Source organism: Mirounga leonina, unplaced genomic scaffold (genome assembly GCF_011800145.1).
Source record: "Mirounga leonina isolate KUSES-001 unplaced genomic scaffold, KU_Mleo_1.0 Mir_170, whole genome shotgun sequence".
In the NCBI taxonomy this organism is placed as follows: Eukaryota; Metazoa; Chordata; class Mammalia; order Carnivora; family Phocidae; genus Mirounga; species Mirounga leonina.
In genome coordinates, this window is record NW_023270433.1 from 3,185,333 (window position 1) to 3,206,321 (window position 20,989).

Genomic DNA, 20,989 nt, shown 5'->3' on the forward strand with positions numbered 1-20,989 from the left:
GACCCGGGAGCAGGGATGGGGCAGCGTGCAGGCAGAGGTCCCTGCAGGAGGAGCGCAACCGGCTGTTCCCAGCGGGCAAGAGGATGACCAGCCTGAGAGGGTGAGAGTGAGTGAAATGGGGGGGGGGGGGCTGGTAATGTGGGCGGTGGAAGTTTCTGGAACTGGGTGTGATTCCCCAACACCACTAATCCTCCGGGAACCCTGGGTGAAGCATTTCTCCTCTGGGGAGATTGGAAGGCTGCAAGTGCCTTGGGGGGTAGGGCTTAGGAACCAAGTGATGGTGGCCAGGAAGGGCTCAGTGGGTGCGAGGCTGGCCCACTGTGGCCTGTGGGTCTCCCTGGCACCCTCTCCCACAGCCCTGGGCTGACCAGGATTCTTGTCCTGGCTGGCAGTCATCACGGTCAAAGGACAGAGGTCTGGTTGGGCCTGAAGACGAAGGCCCAAGGCTGGGCATGCTCCGGGCCGCTCTCCCGAGGCCTGCCCTTGCAGGGAGGGGCCTCTCCTCCACCTCACCTGTCACCCGAAGCTATAAGGATGACAGAGGGCCGGCCGGCTCTCCAGCCTCCATCGGGGCTTGGCATCTCACAGTGATCACACCCTGTGACTTACAGCGCGGGAAGCCATGATTTATACAACGCAGTGCAGAGCGTCTGGGCCAGTATGTCCGCGTCTATAATGAAGTGGCTCTCAGAAGAAGAGGCAGCCGCTTCGCGGACGTTTTCTGAGGGGGGAGGACGGGGAGGCCCATCCATCACCCTCTCACTCCCCTGGAGGCTGTGCAGCGTTTTTGCTGAACCGGCTGAACAGAGTCGCATCTGTTACTCCCTGCAGAAATCATCAAGGAGCCAAACTTGGCCATAAACGGGAGGCAGCTCAGAGGGGACGAAGGTGGAGGCTGACCCGGGAAGCATGAGGCATGTTCCAGCTCAGCCACGGGGCAGAGTGCCTGCCGTGGAAAGGAGGCTCGGACAAGACTTTCTCCCACGGGGGCAGCGCCACCCTGTGCCGGCCATCACTGAGCACCGGCCCCATTTGATGGATGAGAAAGCTGAGGGTCAAGGAGCTGGATGTTCCGGCAAGAGGTGGAACACAGCACTTCTCACGCAGGCCTGAGTCTGGAGCCCAGGCCCTTACCCACCTGTTCCACTGCCACCAAGGAAAGCAACCCTGGGGCTGATAATTCTACTTCCCCCAAGGAGCTGGCACCCGGATCCCTGTCTGGGTCTTTGCCGACTCATCTTTCGGTGGTGGCGAGAGAGATGTTAGCGTTTTCCCTTTAGGTGGGCGAAAATATCTATTTACCCTGCAAGGGAGCAGTCTCCGCAGGCAAATCCCTAACTAGCTAAATGGCTGTCTTGCCTCCGTGGCAGAGAAGACACCCACTGTGACAAATGAGCCACTCTGCAGGGAAATGTTTAAGTAGCACGTGTACCCACAGCACACCAACACAGATCGCCATCGACAGGGGGCTGGGGACGCGGGGGCCGGGTTAGGGGGTCTGCCCCACGGCCAGGCATGGCTCCCGTCCTAGCGCGACAGGCAGGACTTCTGGGGGTGAGGGGGTGGTGGGAGGGCGCACCGGACACTAGACCCCCAAGGTGGGTGTGGGGAAGGCATTGGTCGCCCCAGGCCCAGGTGGGTCAACAGGGAACTCTCACGGGACCCTCTCAGTCATGCAGGGGGTCCTTGAGGGGCGAACGCTAGAATAGGCCATGGTCTCAGGCAGGGGCGTTCATCCTGGGCACGCAGAGCTGTTCCAACAAGGGTCTTCACAGAATGGGGGTGCACAGAGCTGGCGTGAGCCCACAGCCACAGCATGGATGGGGGAGTGAGAGACAGCCCCCCACTCAACTTTTGCTCCCACCAATGCTGACCACAGTGGGTCTGGTGGTGCTCTGAACCCGGCTGGCTGGACACCGAGGGGTGGGCTCTTCTAGCTTGGAGATAATCTCGGGCAGGGGCTGCCGATTCCATTCACCCTGCAAAGAAAGGACCACGCGGTAAACTGAGGCTGGAGGGGTGAGACAGGGCACTGCCTTCCCGGCCACTTTCCCCCATGACCTCTTGGGTTCTTGCCCTCAAATTCACCTTGTCCCAAACTGAACTCACCCTCCTGCCCTCCGGTGGCTACTTGGGGGTCCTGACCTGGAGTCCCCCGGCCCCCCCCCTCGACTCCCTGTCTGTCCCTCACTTCAATCCCCACCCAGGTGAAGCAATCAGAGCCCCTGGGTGCAGGTTGAGTGCGTAGCCCCTCCTCCCCAACAAGGCTGCACTAAATGCCACTTTTACAACCACATCAGATGTCCACACCGAGTCTTTCTCGCCAGCCAGCATTAGCCCTGCCCTTGGTGCTGGGACTGTTTGATCCAGCGATTAATCCGCTCCCAAATGCCTGCAGGAAATCTGCCTCCCAGACCTGCAGGCTTACAGATCCTTCCCCACCCTGCTCAGCACCAGCCCAGCCTCCACCAGCAGCTTGCTCGTGCTCGCTCAATCGGGAATAAATGAGATGCCTTTGAATCCCCGTGGGTCCCAGATAAAGAGACCCGCCGGCCCACAGCTTCAGACTGTTTGGCTTCTCCCCTGCCCCTCCCCCTGCCCTTTATTTTTAGGCTCTGGCGGAGTTGCTGGTGCCCACCCCCCACCCCTGCTCACACCGCCCACCGAGATTAGTCCTGGGGTGTGATGCCGCCCCGCCTGGAGGTGCTATCAGTCCTTCCCTCTGCAGGCCGTCTGTCTGTCTGTCTGGGGGCCTGTCTGCCACCCCCTGATTTCTCCAGGTGTTCAGAGTGAGCGCTTCCTTGCCGGCCTCACGCTGGGGTCCTCGGCGGGGCCCCGGGAGTAGAGGGGCAGCCCCCGGGGCTTGCGTACCTGGAAGCGGACAGCCGAGGACTTGTTGCAGTGCATGGAGATGGGAGCAAAGCCATACAGGGCCCTGAGCACGTCCCGGCTGAAGGAGTTCCAGGGAACCGAAGCAAACTGCTTGGGGACAGAGGCCTGAGGGCAGGTGCACACTTCCTCCTCATTGAACCTGGTGGGGAAGGAGACACAGCCCAGGCTGGGGTGGGGCCGGTGGGGTGGGGGGGGATGGGAGGGGTGGTGACACCTCCCCCCAGCCCCACTGCCGCCAGGACGCCGTCTGGGCTCTGCCTGCCCGCCCGCGATGGCCCAGAGGCTCCCTCTCTCGAGTCGCCTTGGACGGGCTGGGAACGGCTGCTCTGGGGCTGGGCCGAGGGGGCTTGTCGGGCCAAGTGCAGGCTCAGCAGGAAAAGGGCATGGGGGTCCCTGTGCCACGCCCGGGGACACTCCCATGGCCCGGCACCTGTTCACCAGGTGGAAGTACTTCTGCAGGAAGCCAGGGTCCACGGCGCTCTTGCAGAGCTCCAGCTGCGTCTGGGGGTAGTAGTGCACGTAGTTGACGCACATCTCCTCCAGGATCCCGAAGCCCCCCTGCGGGAGGGGAAGGCGCCCGTCAGGACCCACGCTTCGCGCGCACGCTGCGCTCATTCACCGAGGGTTCTCAGTGAGCAGAGTGCTGCCTCCCTGGAATTCCGTCTCCCTCGGCAGGAAAGACAGACCACGCACGAACCAACAAGTCAGCTGGCAGCAACACGTGTGAGGAGGAGAACTACTACAGGGCGAGCTGAGAGGGGGACGAGTGTGCCCATTTTGTGGATACAGAAACTGAGTCCCAGGAAAGGTAAGGGGCAAGGCCTGTGTGGACACAGCCTCCCCACCTTGGCCGAGGAGGGGTCCCCTGGGGACCCAGTGAGAGCCCGGGGACCGGGACGGTAGCTGTGAAGGCCCCTGTCTCTCGGGTGCGAGGGTTGTCACACTGTGGGAAGCTCAGTCTGTCTGTTGAGAGCCGCCCTGCCGTCCCCCTCTTCGGTCCCACCAGTGACACAGGGGCCCCTGCGAGGAGGCAGCGGGGCAGCTGGGGCCGTGGCCTGAAGAACCTGGCGTCTGAGACACCGGGGTGCTCATGGGGCCTGGATATCCCGGGACGGGCCACCGGTCCCCCTCGAGGAGGCAGGTGGGGCAGGGAGCAGGGCCCTTGCAGAAGTAGCGCTGGGCGGGGGTGGGCCTGGGGGTCCCCTTCACTCTTCTGGCAAGTTGCCCCCTCCTGCCCTCGGCCTCAGTGGGTTCACCTCCAGAATGGGGAAACGCTGCCCTCCGGCGAGCGTCAGAGCTCAGAGCTCTTGGCGCCTGGACCAGCCCTGCTGCCTGCTAGCTGAGGGCCCTTGGTGGCTCCACCTCACTGTGTCCTGGTGGCACCTGCCTCACGGGGTCCCAGCAAGGCTTTGAGGGTCCCTGAGCTCGGACAGGGTGAGCTGCCATGCGGAGGAAGCACTCCACTCCAGCAGCTGTTATGTGGACTGAGCCCCTCTCCAGATAGAAGAAGGGGGTGCGGGGTTTAGGCCAGGGCTGCGCGCCTGCAGAGCACTCCTGCTCCCCGAGTTTGCACCCATGGGCACAGAGTAGTGGTCCCCCCAGATCCAGAGGGAGGGAGGAACCGCATGGCAAGAGCCTTGCAGGCACACGGCCCTGCATTAAATCCCCGCTCCGCCTGTTACCGGCTGTGTGATCTCCGGCAAGTGTCTTCCCTCTCTGAGCCTCTTCCGTCACCTGTGAAAATACAGAGACTCCTACCTTGAAGCCTGGGGTGAAACAACTCAAATGTTCATCACTGGAGAATGGATCCACGGCTGTGGTCCATCCAGACACTGGCATGTCGCTTGGCCGTGAAAAGACGAGAAATACTCGTAACAACTGGGGTGAACCCTGACGACGTGATGCTGAGAGCAAGACGCCCGTCACGAGAGGGCACAGATTCTAGGACTCCCTGTATCTGAAGGTCCAGGATGGGCAAACCCACAGAGACAGAGGGCGGGACAGTGCTTGCCAGGGGCTGGGGGGGGGGGCGGCGAAGGGGGGACAGTTTCTTTGGAAGGATGGCCAGTTCTAAACTTGACTATGCGGATGGTTGCACGCACCTGCGCACAGACTAAAAAATCACTGTACTGCACACTTGAAATGGGTGAGTTGTTTGGTACGTGGATTGTATCTCGATAAAGTCATTGGAAAAACCACTGAATGAGCGCCAAAAGTGGGGTGCCGTGTGGTCGACTGGGGTCCCGGGGGCTGTAGCCCCAGGTCTGTTCCACTGGGCACGTCATGGTTCCCAGGATAACTGGGGGCCTCGGGGATGAACGAGACGATTAGCAAGCCTCTGTTGGCCGGCGGTCAGTTTGCCAGGCCAGCCCGGGCTGGTGCTGCCGACCACACGTCATTACTAACAGCACAGCCTTTCACTCTGCAGGGTGCGCCGGCCACCTGCCCGCACAGCGAGCCTCGAGGACAGTGTCTCCCGGATGGACCCTCCTCCTGGGCTACCACAGTGCAGCCCAAATGCACCATGTCACATCCCTGCCAAGCAGAGTCAGCCACACAACCTACACGGTCTGCTCTTTGCCAGAAGCCCCAAAGGGAATGGTGTGAAGACGGATTTTCTGCAGCCTGCTTACTTTTGCCATCCACAGTCTGCAGGCTTGGTACCGGAGGTCTGAGGATGTTCTGGGTCCTCGGGGCCTTCCTGCAGCCTCCCCTTTGCCCGGGCACTCACTCACCTCCCCCAGCCCGCACCTGACCACCCTCCCTCCTGGCCCGGGCCCCTGTGGCACTGTGCTGCTTGTCGCCTGCCCCTGGTGTGGCCTGCCCCACTGGTTGATGGAGCTCCATGAAGACAGGGATCGACCAGGCGCCCCTCGCCCCCGCGTCCGCACACAGGTGCGGATACGTTTACTACAGAGTCACGTGGGGAGCTCCTTCAACCACAGATGCCACGTGTCACCACCCACATTCTGACTCCAGGTCTGGAGTGGAGCCTGTGAGTTTGTGTTTCTACCAAGTTCCCCGGGGGGAGCTGTGGCTGCTCATCCGGGCACCACACCCTGAGAACCGCCGGTTTACTGGATGAGTGAGGGAGGCCACCCCCTGCCCTCCGACAACCGACGCTCGAGGTGATGACTTAAGACTTGTCCTCATGAAAGCATAGAAAGCCCCGAATGGGACCCACCCCGCACTACCCCAGGTCTCACACATCCCACGGATAGGCAGCAGGGAAAAGTCAGGGTGACTTACCACAGTGGCCAGCTTCCTGTCTCCAGTGTTGTAGGTACAGGAAGTGATGAGCACATCCCCCTGGGGATCCAAGCCAATAGACGCTCATCAGCACCTGCGCACCTGGGGTAACAGGTGCACTGGGCCTGTCCCACGTTTGACCAAGCTACTGCATATGCCACCACACGTGGTCATCAGCCCATTACTGAGGAACCCCGTGGTGGCCTCTGGGCCCCCACAGGTGCGGGTCAAAATCTGGGTGTCGCCGGGGACTGACTACCGTTGGCTTCTGTGGCTCCTGATCAGGTACACAGGTCACAGTAGTGCAGACTTTCGGCCATGTCACAGCCCATGGGTGAACTTGGGCCACCCCCTACCTGACCCGGGGGTCCCCTTCTGCATGATCGGGGCCCTGCCAGCGACCCCCATGCCCTTGTCTCTCCCTGAAGCTCTGTGGGTTTGTGGCCGGCTGATCCGGCAGGAGGACGCAGGTCACCCTGGGTGCTGCCGGCTCAGGTCTCCTCTGAGGCCTCTCTATGACGTCCTGGTGAGTCTCACCGCAGGATGGCCCCAGACCCTGCCCTACGTGGACGTGGTTCTAGAAGACCTTCCCGCGGCCTCTGCCATCCCCCATCCGCTTCTGTCTCTCCTCTAGGGGGGTACTCCCAGCCCTCCCGGCCTCCCCATTCTTGACTGGCACTCACCGGGTGCACAGACACGATCTTCTTCAACATGCGGATCTCCTGGGTGGGCAGAGGGGAGACTTCAGATGGCTGCAGACCCAGCCCCCAGCCCCCAGCCCCCTGTCCTCCCCGGCTCTCTGGGGCTGTGCTCCCAGCCCCTCGGGGGGGAAGCCAGGACTGGCTAAGTGTGGCCTCCGGCCAGGAAGGGATGAGAACAAGAAGGTGGTTACCCAGGACAGACTTACCATCGGACTGCCTGGGTCCCCTAAATTCTGCAATCAGCCGCATGCCAGAATCTACCATCAGAGTCCCTCCCCAGGATCGAATCTCCCAAAGAGAAGGGCTGGCCGCTGTGTGCTCTCAGATGTCGGGGCCTGGCCCAGGAGAGGGAACCCACTATAGGGGTGTTCCTATGGCCCCGGGAGAGAGAAGGTGCCACAGGCCCCCAGCCAGGCCCTGAGCAGGCCCCTACCTGGAAGTGAGGGCTGTAGTGATCATCCCGGTTCACAACCTCCCTCTCTCGGCCGTCCCGGGCCAGCACGGTGACCACCTTTCTCCCGGTCAGGTGTGTGTGGAGCTGAGAGGCGAAGATGTGGATCCCTGAAGGAGGCAGGGCCTGCAGGGCAGGGGACGGCAGGGTCAGGGCCTGGCACGCGGGGGACCCGGGCTCCGGCTGCCGGCCCCGACCACAGGCCGTGGGACACAACGCCCAGTTTGCTTCCCCAGAAAGTCTGCATCGCCCGGCCTCATCTTTCTCCCTGGACGGCTAAGGCCCCCTTCTGGAAACGCAGCAGGGCATGAGTCGCCCGCAGAGCGATGTCATTGTCACTGCCCGGGTCTTCCGAAGCAGCAGAGGCTCGGGGTGGGGGGTGGACAGCCTGCTTCCTTCTCTCTGAAGCCCCTGAAGGCTGCTCAGTCCACTATCCATTTACTCAACAGACTTTAAGGGTAGCCCCCCCCGGCAGGGGCCCATCAAGGCGAGCACGGTGTGACCTCCTTGCTCTGCAGGCGCAGGTCTGGGGTGAGGCTGTCCGTCCAGCGTCCGCCATGCGCCCACGCAAGCAGGCCCTCGGCCGCCCTGCCGCACGACCTCGGGTCACCGGCACAGCCCCCGGGGGGCCCTCCCCTGTCTCACAGCCGTGGCACTGACCACGTCCCATCGAGACGCCTTGCTTCACCTTCCAGGGAGAGGCCACTTTCCTGAACTTCAGGTGAATTTGGTTGAGACGGAACATTTCCTAAGGGGATTACACGCTTGAAGCGTGTTCTTCACCGCCTGTCACCTCCCTGACCGCACAGCACCGTGCCCTGCTAGGCGCTGTCCACAGTGTTGGCAGCTCAGGGAGCTCCCGGGGCCGTGGCTCTGTCACCAAGCGACCCCGGACAGCGGCGCTTCCTGCACGTGGGCTGATTTCTCTGTATGCCTTCCCCCTCGTGCCCTCCACCCACTACTGTCCTGCCCTTGGCATTAGGGAAACTTCGGGCCCCCTTACAATGATTTGAGGACCGGGGAACTGTACGGCCACACCTGTGACCGTTGGGCGTGGGGCCTGGGAGCCTCTGCTGATTCATGGGGCCCTGGGTTTTGCTACCCTGGAGGCTGGCCGCTCGCCCAGAGACGCGGGGGTCTGATGAGTGCACAGCAATGTGCCATCCTGCAGCCTGGGGTCCCAAACACTATGCTTTTTCTTGGCTTGTCCATTTCGACAAGGATATCTCGACCATACCAGCCTTTCGATTGCCGAATTTACGCCCCTTGGTGATCTGCTAAAGGAGAGGCAAGGCCAGACTCCGTGGAGCCCCTTCAATGAGTAGTCCACATAATGCAATTTTCAAGAAGAACGTACTTTGGAAGGGGAAGAAGACTAAGGTGGGTTCTTTTCCTTTCCTCGCGGTAAAGTATTTGGAGACTTGCAAGAGAAGGCGGGTCTGTGTGCCCAGGCTGCCTAGAGGCGTTCTCCACGGCAGGGCTCATAGCATCCTGGGTCCCCTTTCCCTGGTGCGTCCTGAGTAGGCCACCCCCCAGCTCCAGGCCCACGCCACGGAGCCTTTCACGTGGCAGGAGGCGTCATCGATGGGAGCTCTGGGGACATGGGAGGGAGCACCAGATGCTGGTCTCAGACCAAAGGAGCTCCTCTCCTGCACGGCTAATAGCTCTGTTTCTCTTTGGCTTGAGGACAGGTGGGAAGCCTGCAAGCTCGGGGGCCCCACGGGGAGCACAAGTCCACATGGAGAAGCAACTCACTGGAGAGGCACATCCACTCCACACCTCATCACTGCAGCCTGGAGGGCGTTTTGTGAGATTTATTCAAACTGAAGCTCATGTCCTCTGTGCATGGCAATTTCTGGAATCTACCTGATAAAACGTGTCCCTGGCGTACAAGGAGTTCCCTGAAGCCTCTTGTGTTGGGTGAAAAGTTGGCAGAGGTCTGCACGTTGGCGACCAGGGGGAGGTGAACACAGGCGGGGCTGGGCAAGGCAGGGGAGCTCCGAGGGCGCAGAATCCGGGGAGTCTCTGCTGCTCCTTGGGAGCGTTTGCTCCAGGGTCTGCACCCCACCTATGTTCCCACGGTCCTGAGAACGGTGCCCCCTGGCCTCGGCAGCGCAGCCCTGGTGAGGTCCACCGTGAAACCATGCTGGGCACAGGCATGTAGCCGCCAAAAGGCAAGTTACAGGACAAAGGTTTCCTATTCAGCTTGTTCTCTCTCAGACACCACATATAAGGGCATGTAGCAATTTATCGTCTGGCTGTTTGAGGGGGAGGGGAGCGGGTGCTGCAGCTGAGGGGGGCTCTAACTGGCCCTGCAGTGCCTGCACTGTGAGTGGGGGATGCACGTCTTTTTACTCACAGAATGAAGGCAGAGTTTCAAATGCAGCTCGAGGAAGCCCTGGCTGGCACGTGGGGTAGACCAGGTGGGAGCCAGGCTGTCCCTGGGGAGGGAGGCCCACAGAAAGGCTCCTTTGCACACACAGGGGAGGGAGGGCCGTGATGAAGCTGCAGAGTGGGGGATCCAAAGCCACGAAGCCGCCCTTCCTTGCTCGCCACCCGTAGGACCTCCTCCCGGGAGCCGGGTCGAGGGAGCGGCAGGTGCCAGGCCCTGCCCCGCTTACCAGCTGGGTGCACTTGTCCGTGCAGTAGCCAGTAAGGACGAAGGCCGTCTCCTGCGGGGGAATGGCCATCACAGGCGTGTACACCAGCCCCAGCTCCATGATCCCCGCGTCGAAGCGCCGGAGCGTGGCCGTGTAGTGCAGGCGGATGCCTGAGGAGTCGCGCCGGCCTGGGAGGAAGAGGGGCGGAGGTGAGCGGATAGCGGCCCCCACGGGTCGCCCCAGTGCTCGGGCTCCAGCAGACCCCCAGCCCCCCTCAGCCACGCCGGCCCCCCACACCTGCTCCCACCTGCGGCCCACACCAGAACCCAGCCGCCTTCGCTCCCACACCTGTTTATGCCAGGCACGCCCACATGGAAAGAAAGAGCCATTGTTTCTATGAAAACTAAGCGGATGCTTTGGAAAGTCTCGATAAAGGTGGGTAACTAAAACCGAGCGACGGCAGGCAGTGGGCCTGAGCTGCCTGCAGGTTATCTGGGATATCTGGGAGGCCGGCAGTTCCTCAGTTGGGCTTTGCAAAGGCTCCATGTTCCTCCCACGTGCAAAGGAATCTGAAGGGGAATCCACCTGCAGGACGACCTGTGGGGGCGTCTGTGCAAACAGGAGGGCAGGGAACGGCGGCTGCCCCGTCTCATAGAGGAGTCTCAGCGCCCTGGCCAAGGTGGGCCAGCGCGTGTGTCTGTGTGCTGAAGATGCACCTAAGGTGCATCCTTCTTGCTGCCTCCCACTTTACTCCTCTGATTACCGCCTGCAAGATCAAGGCGCACCCCGGGCACGCATCTGAGGACATCACGGGGCATTGAGCAGGAGCCTGGAGTGCTGGAGCAGGGCCGGTGTCTGCTGTTCCACCCCCGGCTCGTGCACGGGCCCAGACTCCGCTTGGTCAACAGCAGTGTGCTGTGCCCTCTCGGACAAGTCACTGTCCCTCTCTGGGCCTCTCTGGTTCAAAGCCTCTTCCAAAGGAGAACACCGTGCTTCTGCCCATCACTGTCCAGCCACACCTGCTGGCTCTTCTGGTGGTTTGCTAATTGGAGAGTCCATAAGCTCCCTGGGTAGGCCTCCTGGTGGTCACACGAAGCTGATGGCCAGAGGTCACGGACGCTGGCAGCCAGAGGCACGGCCACATAACCATGTGGCCTCCAGTAGCCCCCTGCTCTACCCCTGCCTGGAATCGGCCAGCCGAGTCCCTGAGTACTTCAGTGCAGAGCCCTGGCCTGGCCCCATGGGCCCAACCACTCAGAATGTACAGGGGAGCTGGGATATGGGCAGGGGAGGCCATGCAACTGAAGAATCATCCTCCCCAATTTACAGATGTGGAAACTGAGTCTCACAGCCTGAGCTGAAGACTGCCCAAGATCACAGGTCTGGAAAGTGACAGAGCTGCGATCTGAGCCCAGGGCGTTGCCAGGGATCTGGCGGTCTCCCTGCTCATTCGCCCTAAGGTGGAGCCAAGAACGCCCCTCTTGCCTCCGCCTCCCCCTTCCCTACTCCAGCCCCCCCGCACCCCCCCCACCCGCCCTGCAACATCCAAACTCAGCCTCTGTGTCTCTGGGCTGGTTACATCAGAGGATAATAATAAAAAGGCGATGCAATTGGTTAAAATTCAGATGAGGATTAAATAATGAAATAATTGTGGCATTTTGATATTTATAGCCAAGCAGCCCATCTCCAGATTTGTGAAGTGACAGAGCGTCCTTATATTTGGCAAAGGATCCATAAATATAACCAGATAATCAGGAAGAGACAGACCTCCCTGACGGTTAAGGAGTTTTCAAAAATCCATTTGCTTTCAGGTTTTAAATGAGCAATAAATCCCACATCATGCTAAAGCCCCAGCTGACTTATGCCCTTCTCTGTGCACATTGTAGGTAATTCCAGTGGTGGCAGAAAATATTAGTTATGCCTCCGGGAGAAAGATCGCTGGCAGCCATTGGCGGGGCACAACCCGGGGCCCACATGCAGCTGGGAGCTGTGTGTGGGAGCTCTCCCAGCCTCAGGACAGCTGCGGGGGGCCAGGGGGCCCCCGTCAGGGTCACGCAGCTCGAGAGGGACGGGCTGGGGCCCAGGCTGGAGCTCCCGTTCTCATCTCTCAGGCTATTTCTTCTCCTCGCTTCCACAAATGAAAGTAAGTGTCCTTTTAAAGAGAGAGAGGGAGAGGGTTATGTGGCCGCATGTGGTGGAAGGTGCTGGTGTTGCAGACGAAACGTTTCAGTTCCTGACCCCGTTACAACTGGCATCACCATCCTAAAGATCGACTCTCGTTGTCCGCCTGCAGGTGCAGGGTGATCCAGCAGCTACTGCTGCACAGGGCAGACCTCACTAACGAATGACAGTGCTACCCCGCTGGGCCCTGGACAGCCTCAGATGCGTCTCCGACAGAGAGCCCCATGCAGCTGCGGAGAATCCACTGGAGGAGCCCACAAGCAAAGCCTGTTTGCCACCCCCGACCCGAAAACATGTGCATAGAAAATCCCAGACGCGTGCTCAGATGCAAGCGTGCCTTTGCTCTGCTGGAATGTGTTTTGAGAAGCCAGGGAGGAGCACCCAGCCGGAAATGCTCCCAGTTGAGCCAGGGCTCTTCCCTCGACCTGAAAATAATCCCGGGGGCAGTGCCTCCCAGGGCTCAGGCCGTCAGAAGGTGGGTTCTGGGCCCTGGATGGCCTGCACCTGCCGTCCTTCCAGGTGCCCTGTTGTGACCCAGCCTGTTGTGGGGACGGCAGAGACATCGTGCCTGGGTGCCGGCGGCCACCCTGTTGGGGAGGGGCAGCTGGGGACGAGAGGTAGCTACTGGTCTGAGCAGCCTCGGAGAAGTGGGACTTCCAGGGAAATAGGGCACAGCGCTCCAGCCTGGGACCTCTCTTCACTGACCTTGAACCTGTTGACCCCACTACAGAGCAAGGAGGGGGTGTGGGGAGGAGGTGGGCCACTTAGACTCCGACCAAACTGGTATCTAAGTGATTCCTTATGGCTTTGGAGTCCGACCAACCTTGCGGGTTCAAGTGCAGTGCAGCCACCAGAGAACTGTGACCGGGGTCCCCGCCGGCCTAGACCCAGACCTCCTGGCCCCACCTACTCACTTCATGGCCCCGGTGGGAGTCCCTTCAGCCTGGGCCTTAATTTCCTCATCTGCAGATGTGCATGCAAGAAGCTTCTGCCTCCCTTTTCCAGAGGGTGGTACCTGGCAATGGGTGCTTGTGAGGAAGATGGGGGTGCTGCACCCCCACCGTGTGGGGTGCAACGATGAGCCGGCCGGCCGGGGCCCTGCCCCAGGGAGCCCACTACAGTCTCCGGAGAGGAACAGAAGGAAAGGCGTAAGAGGGGCGCCTGCCTCCATGGGTCGTAAGGAGGCTGCACTGCAGGGAGAGGGGGTCCAGTGCTGGGCAGACACCCCAGTCACCTCCCAGAATGGGCATGTCCGAGCCCGAGGACTCCGAAGGGAGGACAGAGGCGGGGGTAGAAACACATGCTTAGAACTCCCTACCTTGGATCTTCAGCGGGTTGTGGTAGTGAACTTCTAGACGGAGATATCTGGAGGACCCGGGGCCCCCAAAGGCAAGGCCTGCTTCCTCCGGGTAGTAAAAGGCCTGCGGGGGATGGGTGGGGGGTGAGGAATCAGACACAGGCAAACTGGTGTCTCACAAGGGGTTCCTCCCAGACGGGGCTTGGGGCAAACCCACCCAGCTGTTGGGGCCTGAGTTGTGGTGGCGGGTGTTGGCGGGGCAGCGGGATTAGAATGGTGCTCTCCCGCTGATGGGCAGCTCACTACCAGCCCACCCGAATATCCTATTCAACTCGAGGTCAGGGAGTAGGGGGAGCTGGTGTCCCGGGGGTGAGCCTACCCCCCAGGCCCTGCGCATGGCCCTGCCTCGCCCTCCTCTGCATCGGTGGAAGCCCCGTGGATGCAGCCCGCGGAGGTCACAGCACCTGCCACCCACCCGCCAGGACCACCCGGTGCACCCTGTGCACAAACGCCCAAGTCCAGTGGGGAAGCAAGATCAATACTCACCAAGTACCTACGCTCAAATTTTGCATTTTTATAGAACAGCCACAAAGGCTGGAAAAAGCCTCGTGGCCCAAGAGGGCTGGAAGAGAGACGGAGCTGGGGATGGCGCTATGTGGGCGGGGCCCTCTCCGGTGGCCTCACGAGCGCCCTCTGGAGCCCCCTGCTCGGAGGCCCTCAGAGGTGGGGGGACACAGGGTGGAGGAGTTGGGGCCCCCACGGCTCCGGGGAGGCGCAGGGCCCGCACCTTGGCACCCAGCGCCCAGGCGGCTAGCACGTGGCGGCAGTAATTGAGATGGTCAGGCTTCATCTTGGAGTCGCAGGGCCCGCTGAACTGAGGGAAGCTCTCGAACTGGGCGGTGCACTGGAAGACCTCCATGTGGTGGACCAGGGCTTCGTTGCCCTTGGTGACAATGGGCTCGTACTGGGGGAGCGGGAGGGCACTGAGCCTGGGGCCACGGACACCTGCCTGCCCGCCAGCAGCGCCCCCCCCCGTGGGCCTCTACTTGCCCATCTGTAAAATGGGAGGGTTAAGGGAAGCAATTTCCAGGGGCGCTTCTGGGGCCCGGGGCTTTGAAGGGGGAGCCACCAACCCGAAACCAGGCAGAATCTGCCAGAAGCCCACAAAGAGCTCCAGAGTGAAGGGCATAAGGATCGCCGCAAGTCATTTCCCGATAAGGTGGGGACAGGAAGGTGTCCTCGTGTAAGCGTGGCCGTGGCCGGGCAAGGACACAGAGGCTGCCCTGAGGCCAAGCCTGAGCCAGTAGACCAGGCTGGCCACCCCTGTGTGACTTTGCGCACTCGCACAATGTCCCTGGGCTGCACTTTCTGTGTTGAGCATGCACCACTGTGGAGATGGAGGGGGTCCCTGCCTCCCTGTCCCCCAGGGCCAGGAAGAGAGCTGTTGCCCTCACATCGTATCTCTGGGTGGGTGTTTAGAGCAATTGAGCTGCCTTTTCATGAAGGGGGATGTGACCTGACAGATAGACAGAGGCCCTTCTAGTCCCAGGGGAAGACGCAGAAATCAAAACATCAGTGTCCTTTGGTCCAGTCTGGGCAGTTGGGGGCACAGGTGCCCTGGGAGGCTGGGGGCTGAGCAGGTGACAGGGTGCCTGGGGTTCAGGCAATGGGGGGACCCCTGGTGCAAGGGGTTCATGAACCATGAATGGCTTTCCAGGACAAGGATGTCTCCCCAGCGGCCTCTGAGGCCCCAGGAGGAAGCAGAGATGGGCCCTGGGACCCTCCTCCCCCCCAGGTACCATGACGATGTGGTGCCGGGAGAAGCCATCTGGAAGCTCGGTGATGTAGCACCAGTATGTGGTCTTCTGGCTGGGGATCAGGATGTCCGGGGTGTGGATCTCCATGGAGTGCATGTCCGAGGGCAAGGCCGGGACGGAGATGTTGGGCTTTAGCAGCTGCACCCTCTGCAGCCCAGTCTGCAGCGCCGACGTGTTGATGGCCTCCAGCGACCTGAAAGGCTCCTCCAAGATCCCGTACACCAGGTGGACGGTGCCATCCTGCAGCCGAGACACGCAGACCCCCCCGCCCCACCAGAGCTGGGCTCCCGTAACCGGGCGCTGCTAGGTCCCTGCCACCTCACCTGGCAGGTGACATGCCCGGCTCCTGTCTCTGTGAAGGAGGGCGTCTTTGAGGATGCAGCTGAGATTCCGTCCCCGGCTAATCACCCCCCAGCCCACAGCTTGCACCAGGCATTAAATACATGTTTTCTTTGCAAATATGATCTATCCACATTCGCTAAGCATCCATTCTGCCAGCCACTGCTGGGCCGCCTGAGAGCCGGACCGGCTGGCCCCCCTCAGATATCTGTCCCCTCCACCACCCCCAGGGCCACCGGGGATCAGGTGTGGGTCATTTCCTCGGGTCCAGTGAACAGCCTGGCGTGAGAAGTCAATGACCCCGTGAAGGAAAAAACACCAAACTGGGGCTTCTCAACAGTCGCAATGAGCTTGGAGAGTTGTGCTGTCCCACTGAGGCCGGACAGTGCAGACATAGAAAGTTCTAGTCGGCACCGTGCTAGAGGTCACAGACAGACCCAAGGAGGCGAGAGTCTGGGCTTGGCTTTCCCCCACCATGCTGCCAGGAATGTCCGCCTGTGTCTACACGTAGGATGTGGGCCTACATGGATGTGTTTTCTGGGCACCAGTGGATGCGTGCGTATGTTTGTATTCGTGGTGGGCAGCCCCTTTGCTCTCTGAGTTTACATAAACCTGGGGCCCCTGTGACAGCTCTCACCTAAGGACATATCAGAGCCTCGGGCTGTGGGCTCCCCCACACCCCGAGGCTCTGAGCTGAGCGCACATACGCCGTGGCTGCACCCCGTGCAAAGTCCTTGGAGAGGGTCCTCTGCCTCTCCTTCCTTGCCTCGTCCATGGGGACGGTGGCTCAGGAGTGTAAGGACTCCACGGGCTGCCGTTGGTCCCCGAGCCAGTCCTTCCCCTGTCTGGCCTCAATCTCCTTGTCTGGCACACAGACAGCCCATCACTGCCAGACCGGAAAGATTACACACGGTGACCAAGGTCAAAGTGCGCTGGAAAATTAAAAGAATTTTGTCTTCAAGGCCAAGCTGGGTGGTTTTTCCCTAATGGGTGTGTTGGAGCAGCTCGAGAAGCCTATGGGGTTTTTAGGATCCACGGTGGCTCTGAACTCCTAGACGGAGCTGCTAGGGCCTTGCAGGTCACCCTGCTTCTCCTGCACTTTATAGACATGTCAACCAAGGAGGTCTGGAGGGGGGAAGGACCTGTCCCAAGCCTCGCAGCCCATTGGCAACCAGACAGTTAGTGAAACCGGGTCTCCTGGGCTCTTTCCAGAATTCCACCTGAAGATGAGGGACCAGAAGGAAAGAAAGTTGGGAGGAAGATCATTGTGGCCCCAGTTTGAGAGGCTTCGGGACAGGACCCGAATCTAGAAATATCTCGGCTACGAGTCAGTCAGGAGTACTTCTTGAAGGGACCAGAGGCTGATGGCAGAGCTGGTCCCTTGTCCTCACCCAGCACCTCTGAGGTCCCTCCCTGGCTTTCTCTCTGTGCACAACAGGGCCCAGGGGCGCTGCCCTAGGTCGTGGGGGTACTCCACGATCTCCTGAGCACATGGGGCCACCACCCACCTCAATGAGGTAATCCTTGGGGTCACAGGTGCCGAAGGGCCTCTTGAAGAGCAGACACAGGCCTTCTGGTGTCCTCTGCGCCTGCAGCAGCTGGTAATCCTGCTGGGAATCCAGGTGGATCTGTCCCCACTGGTCACTCCAGGCATCCTGCAGAGACAAATTCTGACCCTGAACACCAGGGCCAAGCAGTAGGGCCGGAGCTCAAGGTTGGTTGCTCCCAGTGTGGCTGTGGGTCCGGGGAGTGCTCCTGGGTCTGCGGGGGGTGGGGGGGGTCACTCCCACTTTCTGGGTCTGGCTGGAGATGGCAGAATCAAGCTCTAATCCCACTCGCTTCCTCTGCTCCTTGAAGCAGGGCTCTCAAATGCCAACCAGGATTCACCAGGGCTGGGTAAGGACAGACATCTCTCCACACATCTCTGAGACCCCAGGTGAAAGGCAGAGCTGGGATGGGGACTTGGGCCCTGGACACCCCAGCGTACCAGGACAGTGTGCCCTGAGAAGCCATCCAGAGCACGTTCCCAGACCTCTGGGCAACCAGAAGGTGCCATGATGGGGAATGGGTACCTTGGACAAATACCGCTCCCCTTGGTCTGCAGAGGGAGGGGTCGTGACAGCACCTGGAGCCATAGAAAGGGGACACATGGAGACTGGGCCAGATGGGGGAAGCAAGGGAGAAACCAGCTGGGGGGTTTAAGGTGGCTCTCTCTCCCCGGTGCCCACCCAGACCTCGAGCACCCCTGAGAGTGAGCTCCACCTTAAACACTTAAACAGAGCCCCAGGCCTCTTGCTCCCCTCGCCTAGCCCTAGCTCTGCCTGGAGAGAGTAAACTGAGGCCCAGGGAGGAAGTGGGCCTGCTGCATTTTGCCGGGACGTTAGTAGGTGGTGGATCTGGCCAACCCTGGCCTGCCCCTACCACCCTCCCTCCCCTACTCCTGTGCACCTGGCTGTCAGGCCTAACAGTCCAGGGCCCTTCAGGCCAGTGTAGGGAAAGAAATCACCTGCAGAGGATGCTCAGAAGGAGGGAAGAACCACCCCCACCCCCACCCCCCAGGCCCCCGCCACAAGACTCTGTTCCCATTCAGGAGCACCACGAGCCCTTGGCCTTAGGATTCTTTTTAACCCCGTACCCAGGCCTAAAGCATGTTCTCTTCATTTCCTTGAGAAAGAAAGAAACCTGCAAAAGAGTTTGCAAAATTTCCCCTAGAGAAAAGCACCACCGCGAAGCTCCTGCTAAGGGACACTACCCATTTGCAGGACTAATTTTAAACAGAGGCAGAAAGTTAGTTTGATCTTCAGCTGGAAATCTAGAATATATTTGTTGAATATACGGCTCAAGGAGGAAAAACAAGTCTGACATTTGTTTGCACAGGAATTTGTTGTGCAAATTGATCTCGCAGCGTGGGGGAGGGCGTAGTCACCCTGGCTCTCTTGGCAGCCAGGAAAAGCTGCCCCAAGAGGAGCTAGCACTCCTGATTCAGGGGCCCAGGGACTCCTCTGGGAATGGCTGATGGCTCAGAGCTGGGGCTGTCCCAGGTCTTTCTGGGCTGGGATCCCGCTGAGCCACGGAGCATCCTTGTGCGGGGGAGATAGCGCAGCCAGATCTGGGCCCCCACCCGGCACCTCCACCCTGTCCTACCTGGGCGGCCCCAAGCATTTGGCTCCAGCTCGCTTGCTTAGCCTCCAGCCGCCCCTGCTGAGCTGTGGTGGGGGCTGGGTGGAGCACCGCTGGGCTCCAGCAATATCAGCCGCCATCAACTCCCCTGAACTCACAACAACCCAAAAATGTGGAGGGGGATTACTGTCCCCATCCCTCGATAAGGAAACCAAGTCCTGGGGCCAGGAGCTGGCTGCACAAGTCAGGACTCCTAGCTCGGCTCCGACAGGTTCCCCCATTGAAGTGAAGTAAGAGGATCCCTCCTCACAGATGAACCAAGTGCCTCCTGACTTAAAAAAAAAAGTTTAACCCTCCTGTGTATGTTTTTGGGGAGAGAGGTGGGCTTCATCCCCATAGAGGTCCTGGCGACCAGGCCCATTTGGGGCAGAAGGCGGGAGGAATGGCTCACGGCGGCTGGCAGCCCCCGCCCACCTGCACCTCCCTTCACCTTGTAGAGCACCCCAAAGCCTCTCTATCTCTGGTTTGGAGGGAAACCTCTCCTTCCTCCACACTTTCCAGGAAGAAGAGGGGTACATTTTGGAGGCAAGGAGTCAAGAGCACATCCTGTTTCAGGTCAGCTCGGTAGGTTTGTTCCACACCTGGGCCGGTGGGGGGCGGGGTGTCTGCACCTGCTCACTTCACCCTCGTGTGCGAGCTAGGTCCGTAGATGCTGTGTCCTGGGCAGTGGGTGTGCGGGCCTGGTGCTGTGCTCAGCCACGTGCGACCCCTAGGCCCACGGGCACGGGGTGTGCAGCAGGGTGCGCTGGGTGGTGTTGGCGCCGAGGGGAGACGTGGGGTCCGCCCTCACGAGGTGGGGGCAGTGTAGTACCTTCATTTATGTGATGTGTGTGTCCTTGGGGCGCAGCAGCGCTCCTTGGGTGCTCTGCGTTCTGTTTTGGAGTGTGCGGTCAGAGACCATGGTGGGCATCTATCTCCCATTTTGTCTTCAGGTGGGCAGCCCTGAGACGCCCAAGCTTGGGACACGGACTCTGCTATGATCAGAGGGAAGAGGAATGGAGAGGCGGGAGAATTTCCTTTGCTGGGTTAAGGGGAGTGAGTGTAGGATGAAGGTTGGGTGGGGGCTGGGTAGGGACAAGGTCAGGAGCACGGGGGCGGCGGGGAAAAACTTACCCCACAATAGGCGTTGTCCCCGTCGGTCCAGAGCACGACCAGGTCAGCGTTCTCCAGCTCCCCACGGTCCGACATCCCAAACAGGACCCCGGCCTTGAGCTCCTGCACCAGGAGCTGGAAGTAGACGGTCTCCTGCGTGTAGCTGATGTTCCAGGAGAGCTCCAGGGACCCCTCAGGGTCCAGGGATATTCGGTAGGGGAAGGGACTCTCAGGGGGTGCCGAGCTCTGCAGTGCGGCCACCAGGATGACCAGGAAGACAGCCACCGCCGTGCCATACATGGAGGCCGCCTCGCGCATGCTGGGACTGGGGACCTGCATGGCTCCGTGAGCTCGGCCGCCCCACTGGGACATTTATGTCCCGGCCCTCCAGGGGGTGGGCCCAGGCTGCACCGCTAATCACATTTGTCTGGTGGGGAATTCAATTGTCCCGGTGACCCTCCCAGCAGCCTGTGCCCTGGGGCAAACCCTTTGCCTCCCTTGCTCTCCTAATTGTCACTAATGACACATGGGCATCATCAGTGGGAATCGAAGCCGACTGGCTGATTCGCTTCCCTCGAATCGTCTCTAAAGAGCTGTCGGGAGTGGGGCCCCTCCTAGCAGCCAAAGGCCTTCCAGATGCCTCCGGCCGGGGACCGGGCTGACCAGCAGGCAGGCCGTCTGGTCCTGTCCCGACGGGGTTGGCAGGATGGGCCCCAGGTGACAGATGATCCTGTGCGTGGACATCACCCCGTCCACGGACGTTCAGACTGAGGCTCCAAGGCCTTATTTCCGAGGTGACCAGGGAGTAAGGAGCCTTCGCGGCTGGGGGCCCGGCCCAGTGAGCCGTTTCTACGAGGCTGGAGGGTGGACCAATTTCAGGCTAAACATAAAAGACGGTCCCCACATAGTCCCTGTGTTTAGACATTCTCTCCATGGCCTGCTGTTCCCACTCTGGTCGCCTATTTCCTCACACGCTCCAGCTGGTGCCACGGCTGCTCCAGCAGGAGTGGGTGCGTTGCTAGGCGCTGGGGCCAGAGGGCACGGGGTGCGTGGCTGGGGGACAGGCTTTGCAGGAAAGGGTGCAAGTGACAGGCCTGCTTCCCTATCATCAAAGCTCCCAAACTTAGGACGTGCCTCAGCCTAGAGCGTACCCAGCCCGGATGTGAACCCTCCCAGGCCGGTGCCTATAG

General features: G+C 60.7%; 1 protein-coding gene across 1 annotated transcript; it reads right to left on the reverse strand.

Moving 5' to 3' along the window:
- Positions 1-1,847: 1,847 nt before the first annotated feature.
- Positions 1,848-20,138, reverse strand: DBH (dopamine beta-hydroxylase). Its single transcript, XM_035016573.1, has 12 exons — positions 19,821-20,138; positions 17,036-17,182; positions 15,171-15,428; positions 14,159-14,335; positions 13,393-13,495; positions 9,915-10,081; positions 7,276-7,419; positions 6,825-6,863; positions 6,142-6,201; positions 3,323-3,450; positions 2,872-3,031; positions 1,848-1,979 (listed from the first exon to the last, which is right to left on the reverse strand). The coding sequence occupies exons 1-12, from the start codon at positions 20,136-20,138 to the stop codon at positions 1,848-1,850; spliced, it is 1,833 nt and encodes a 610-aa protein (XP_034872464.1).
- Between the last annotated feature and the right edge of the window lie 851 nt (positions 20,139-20,989).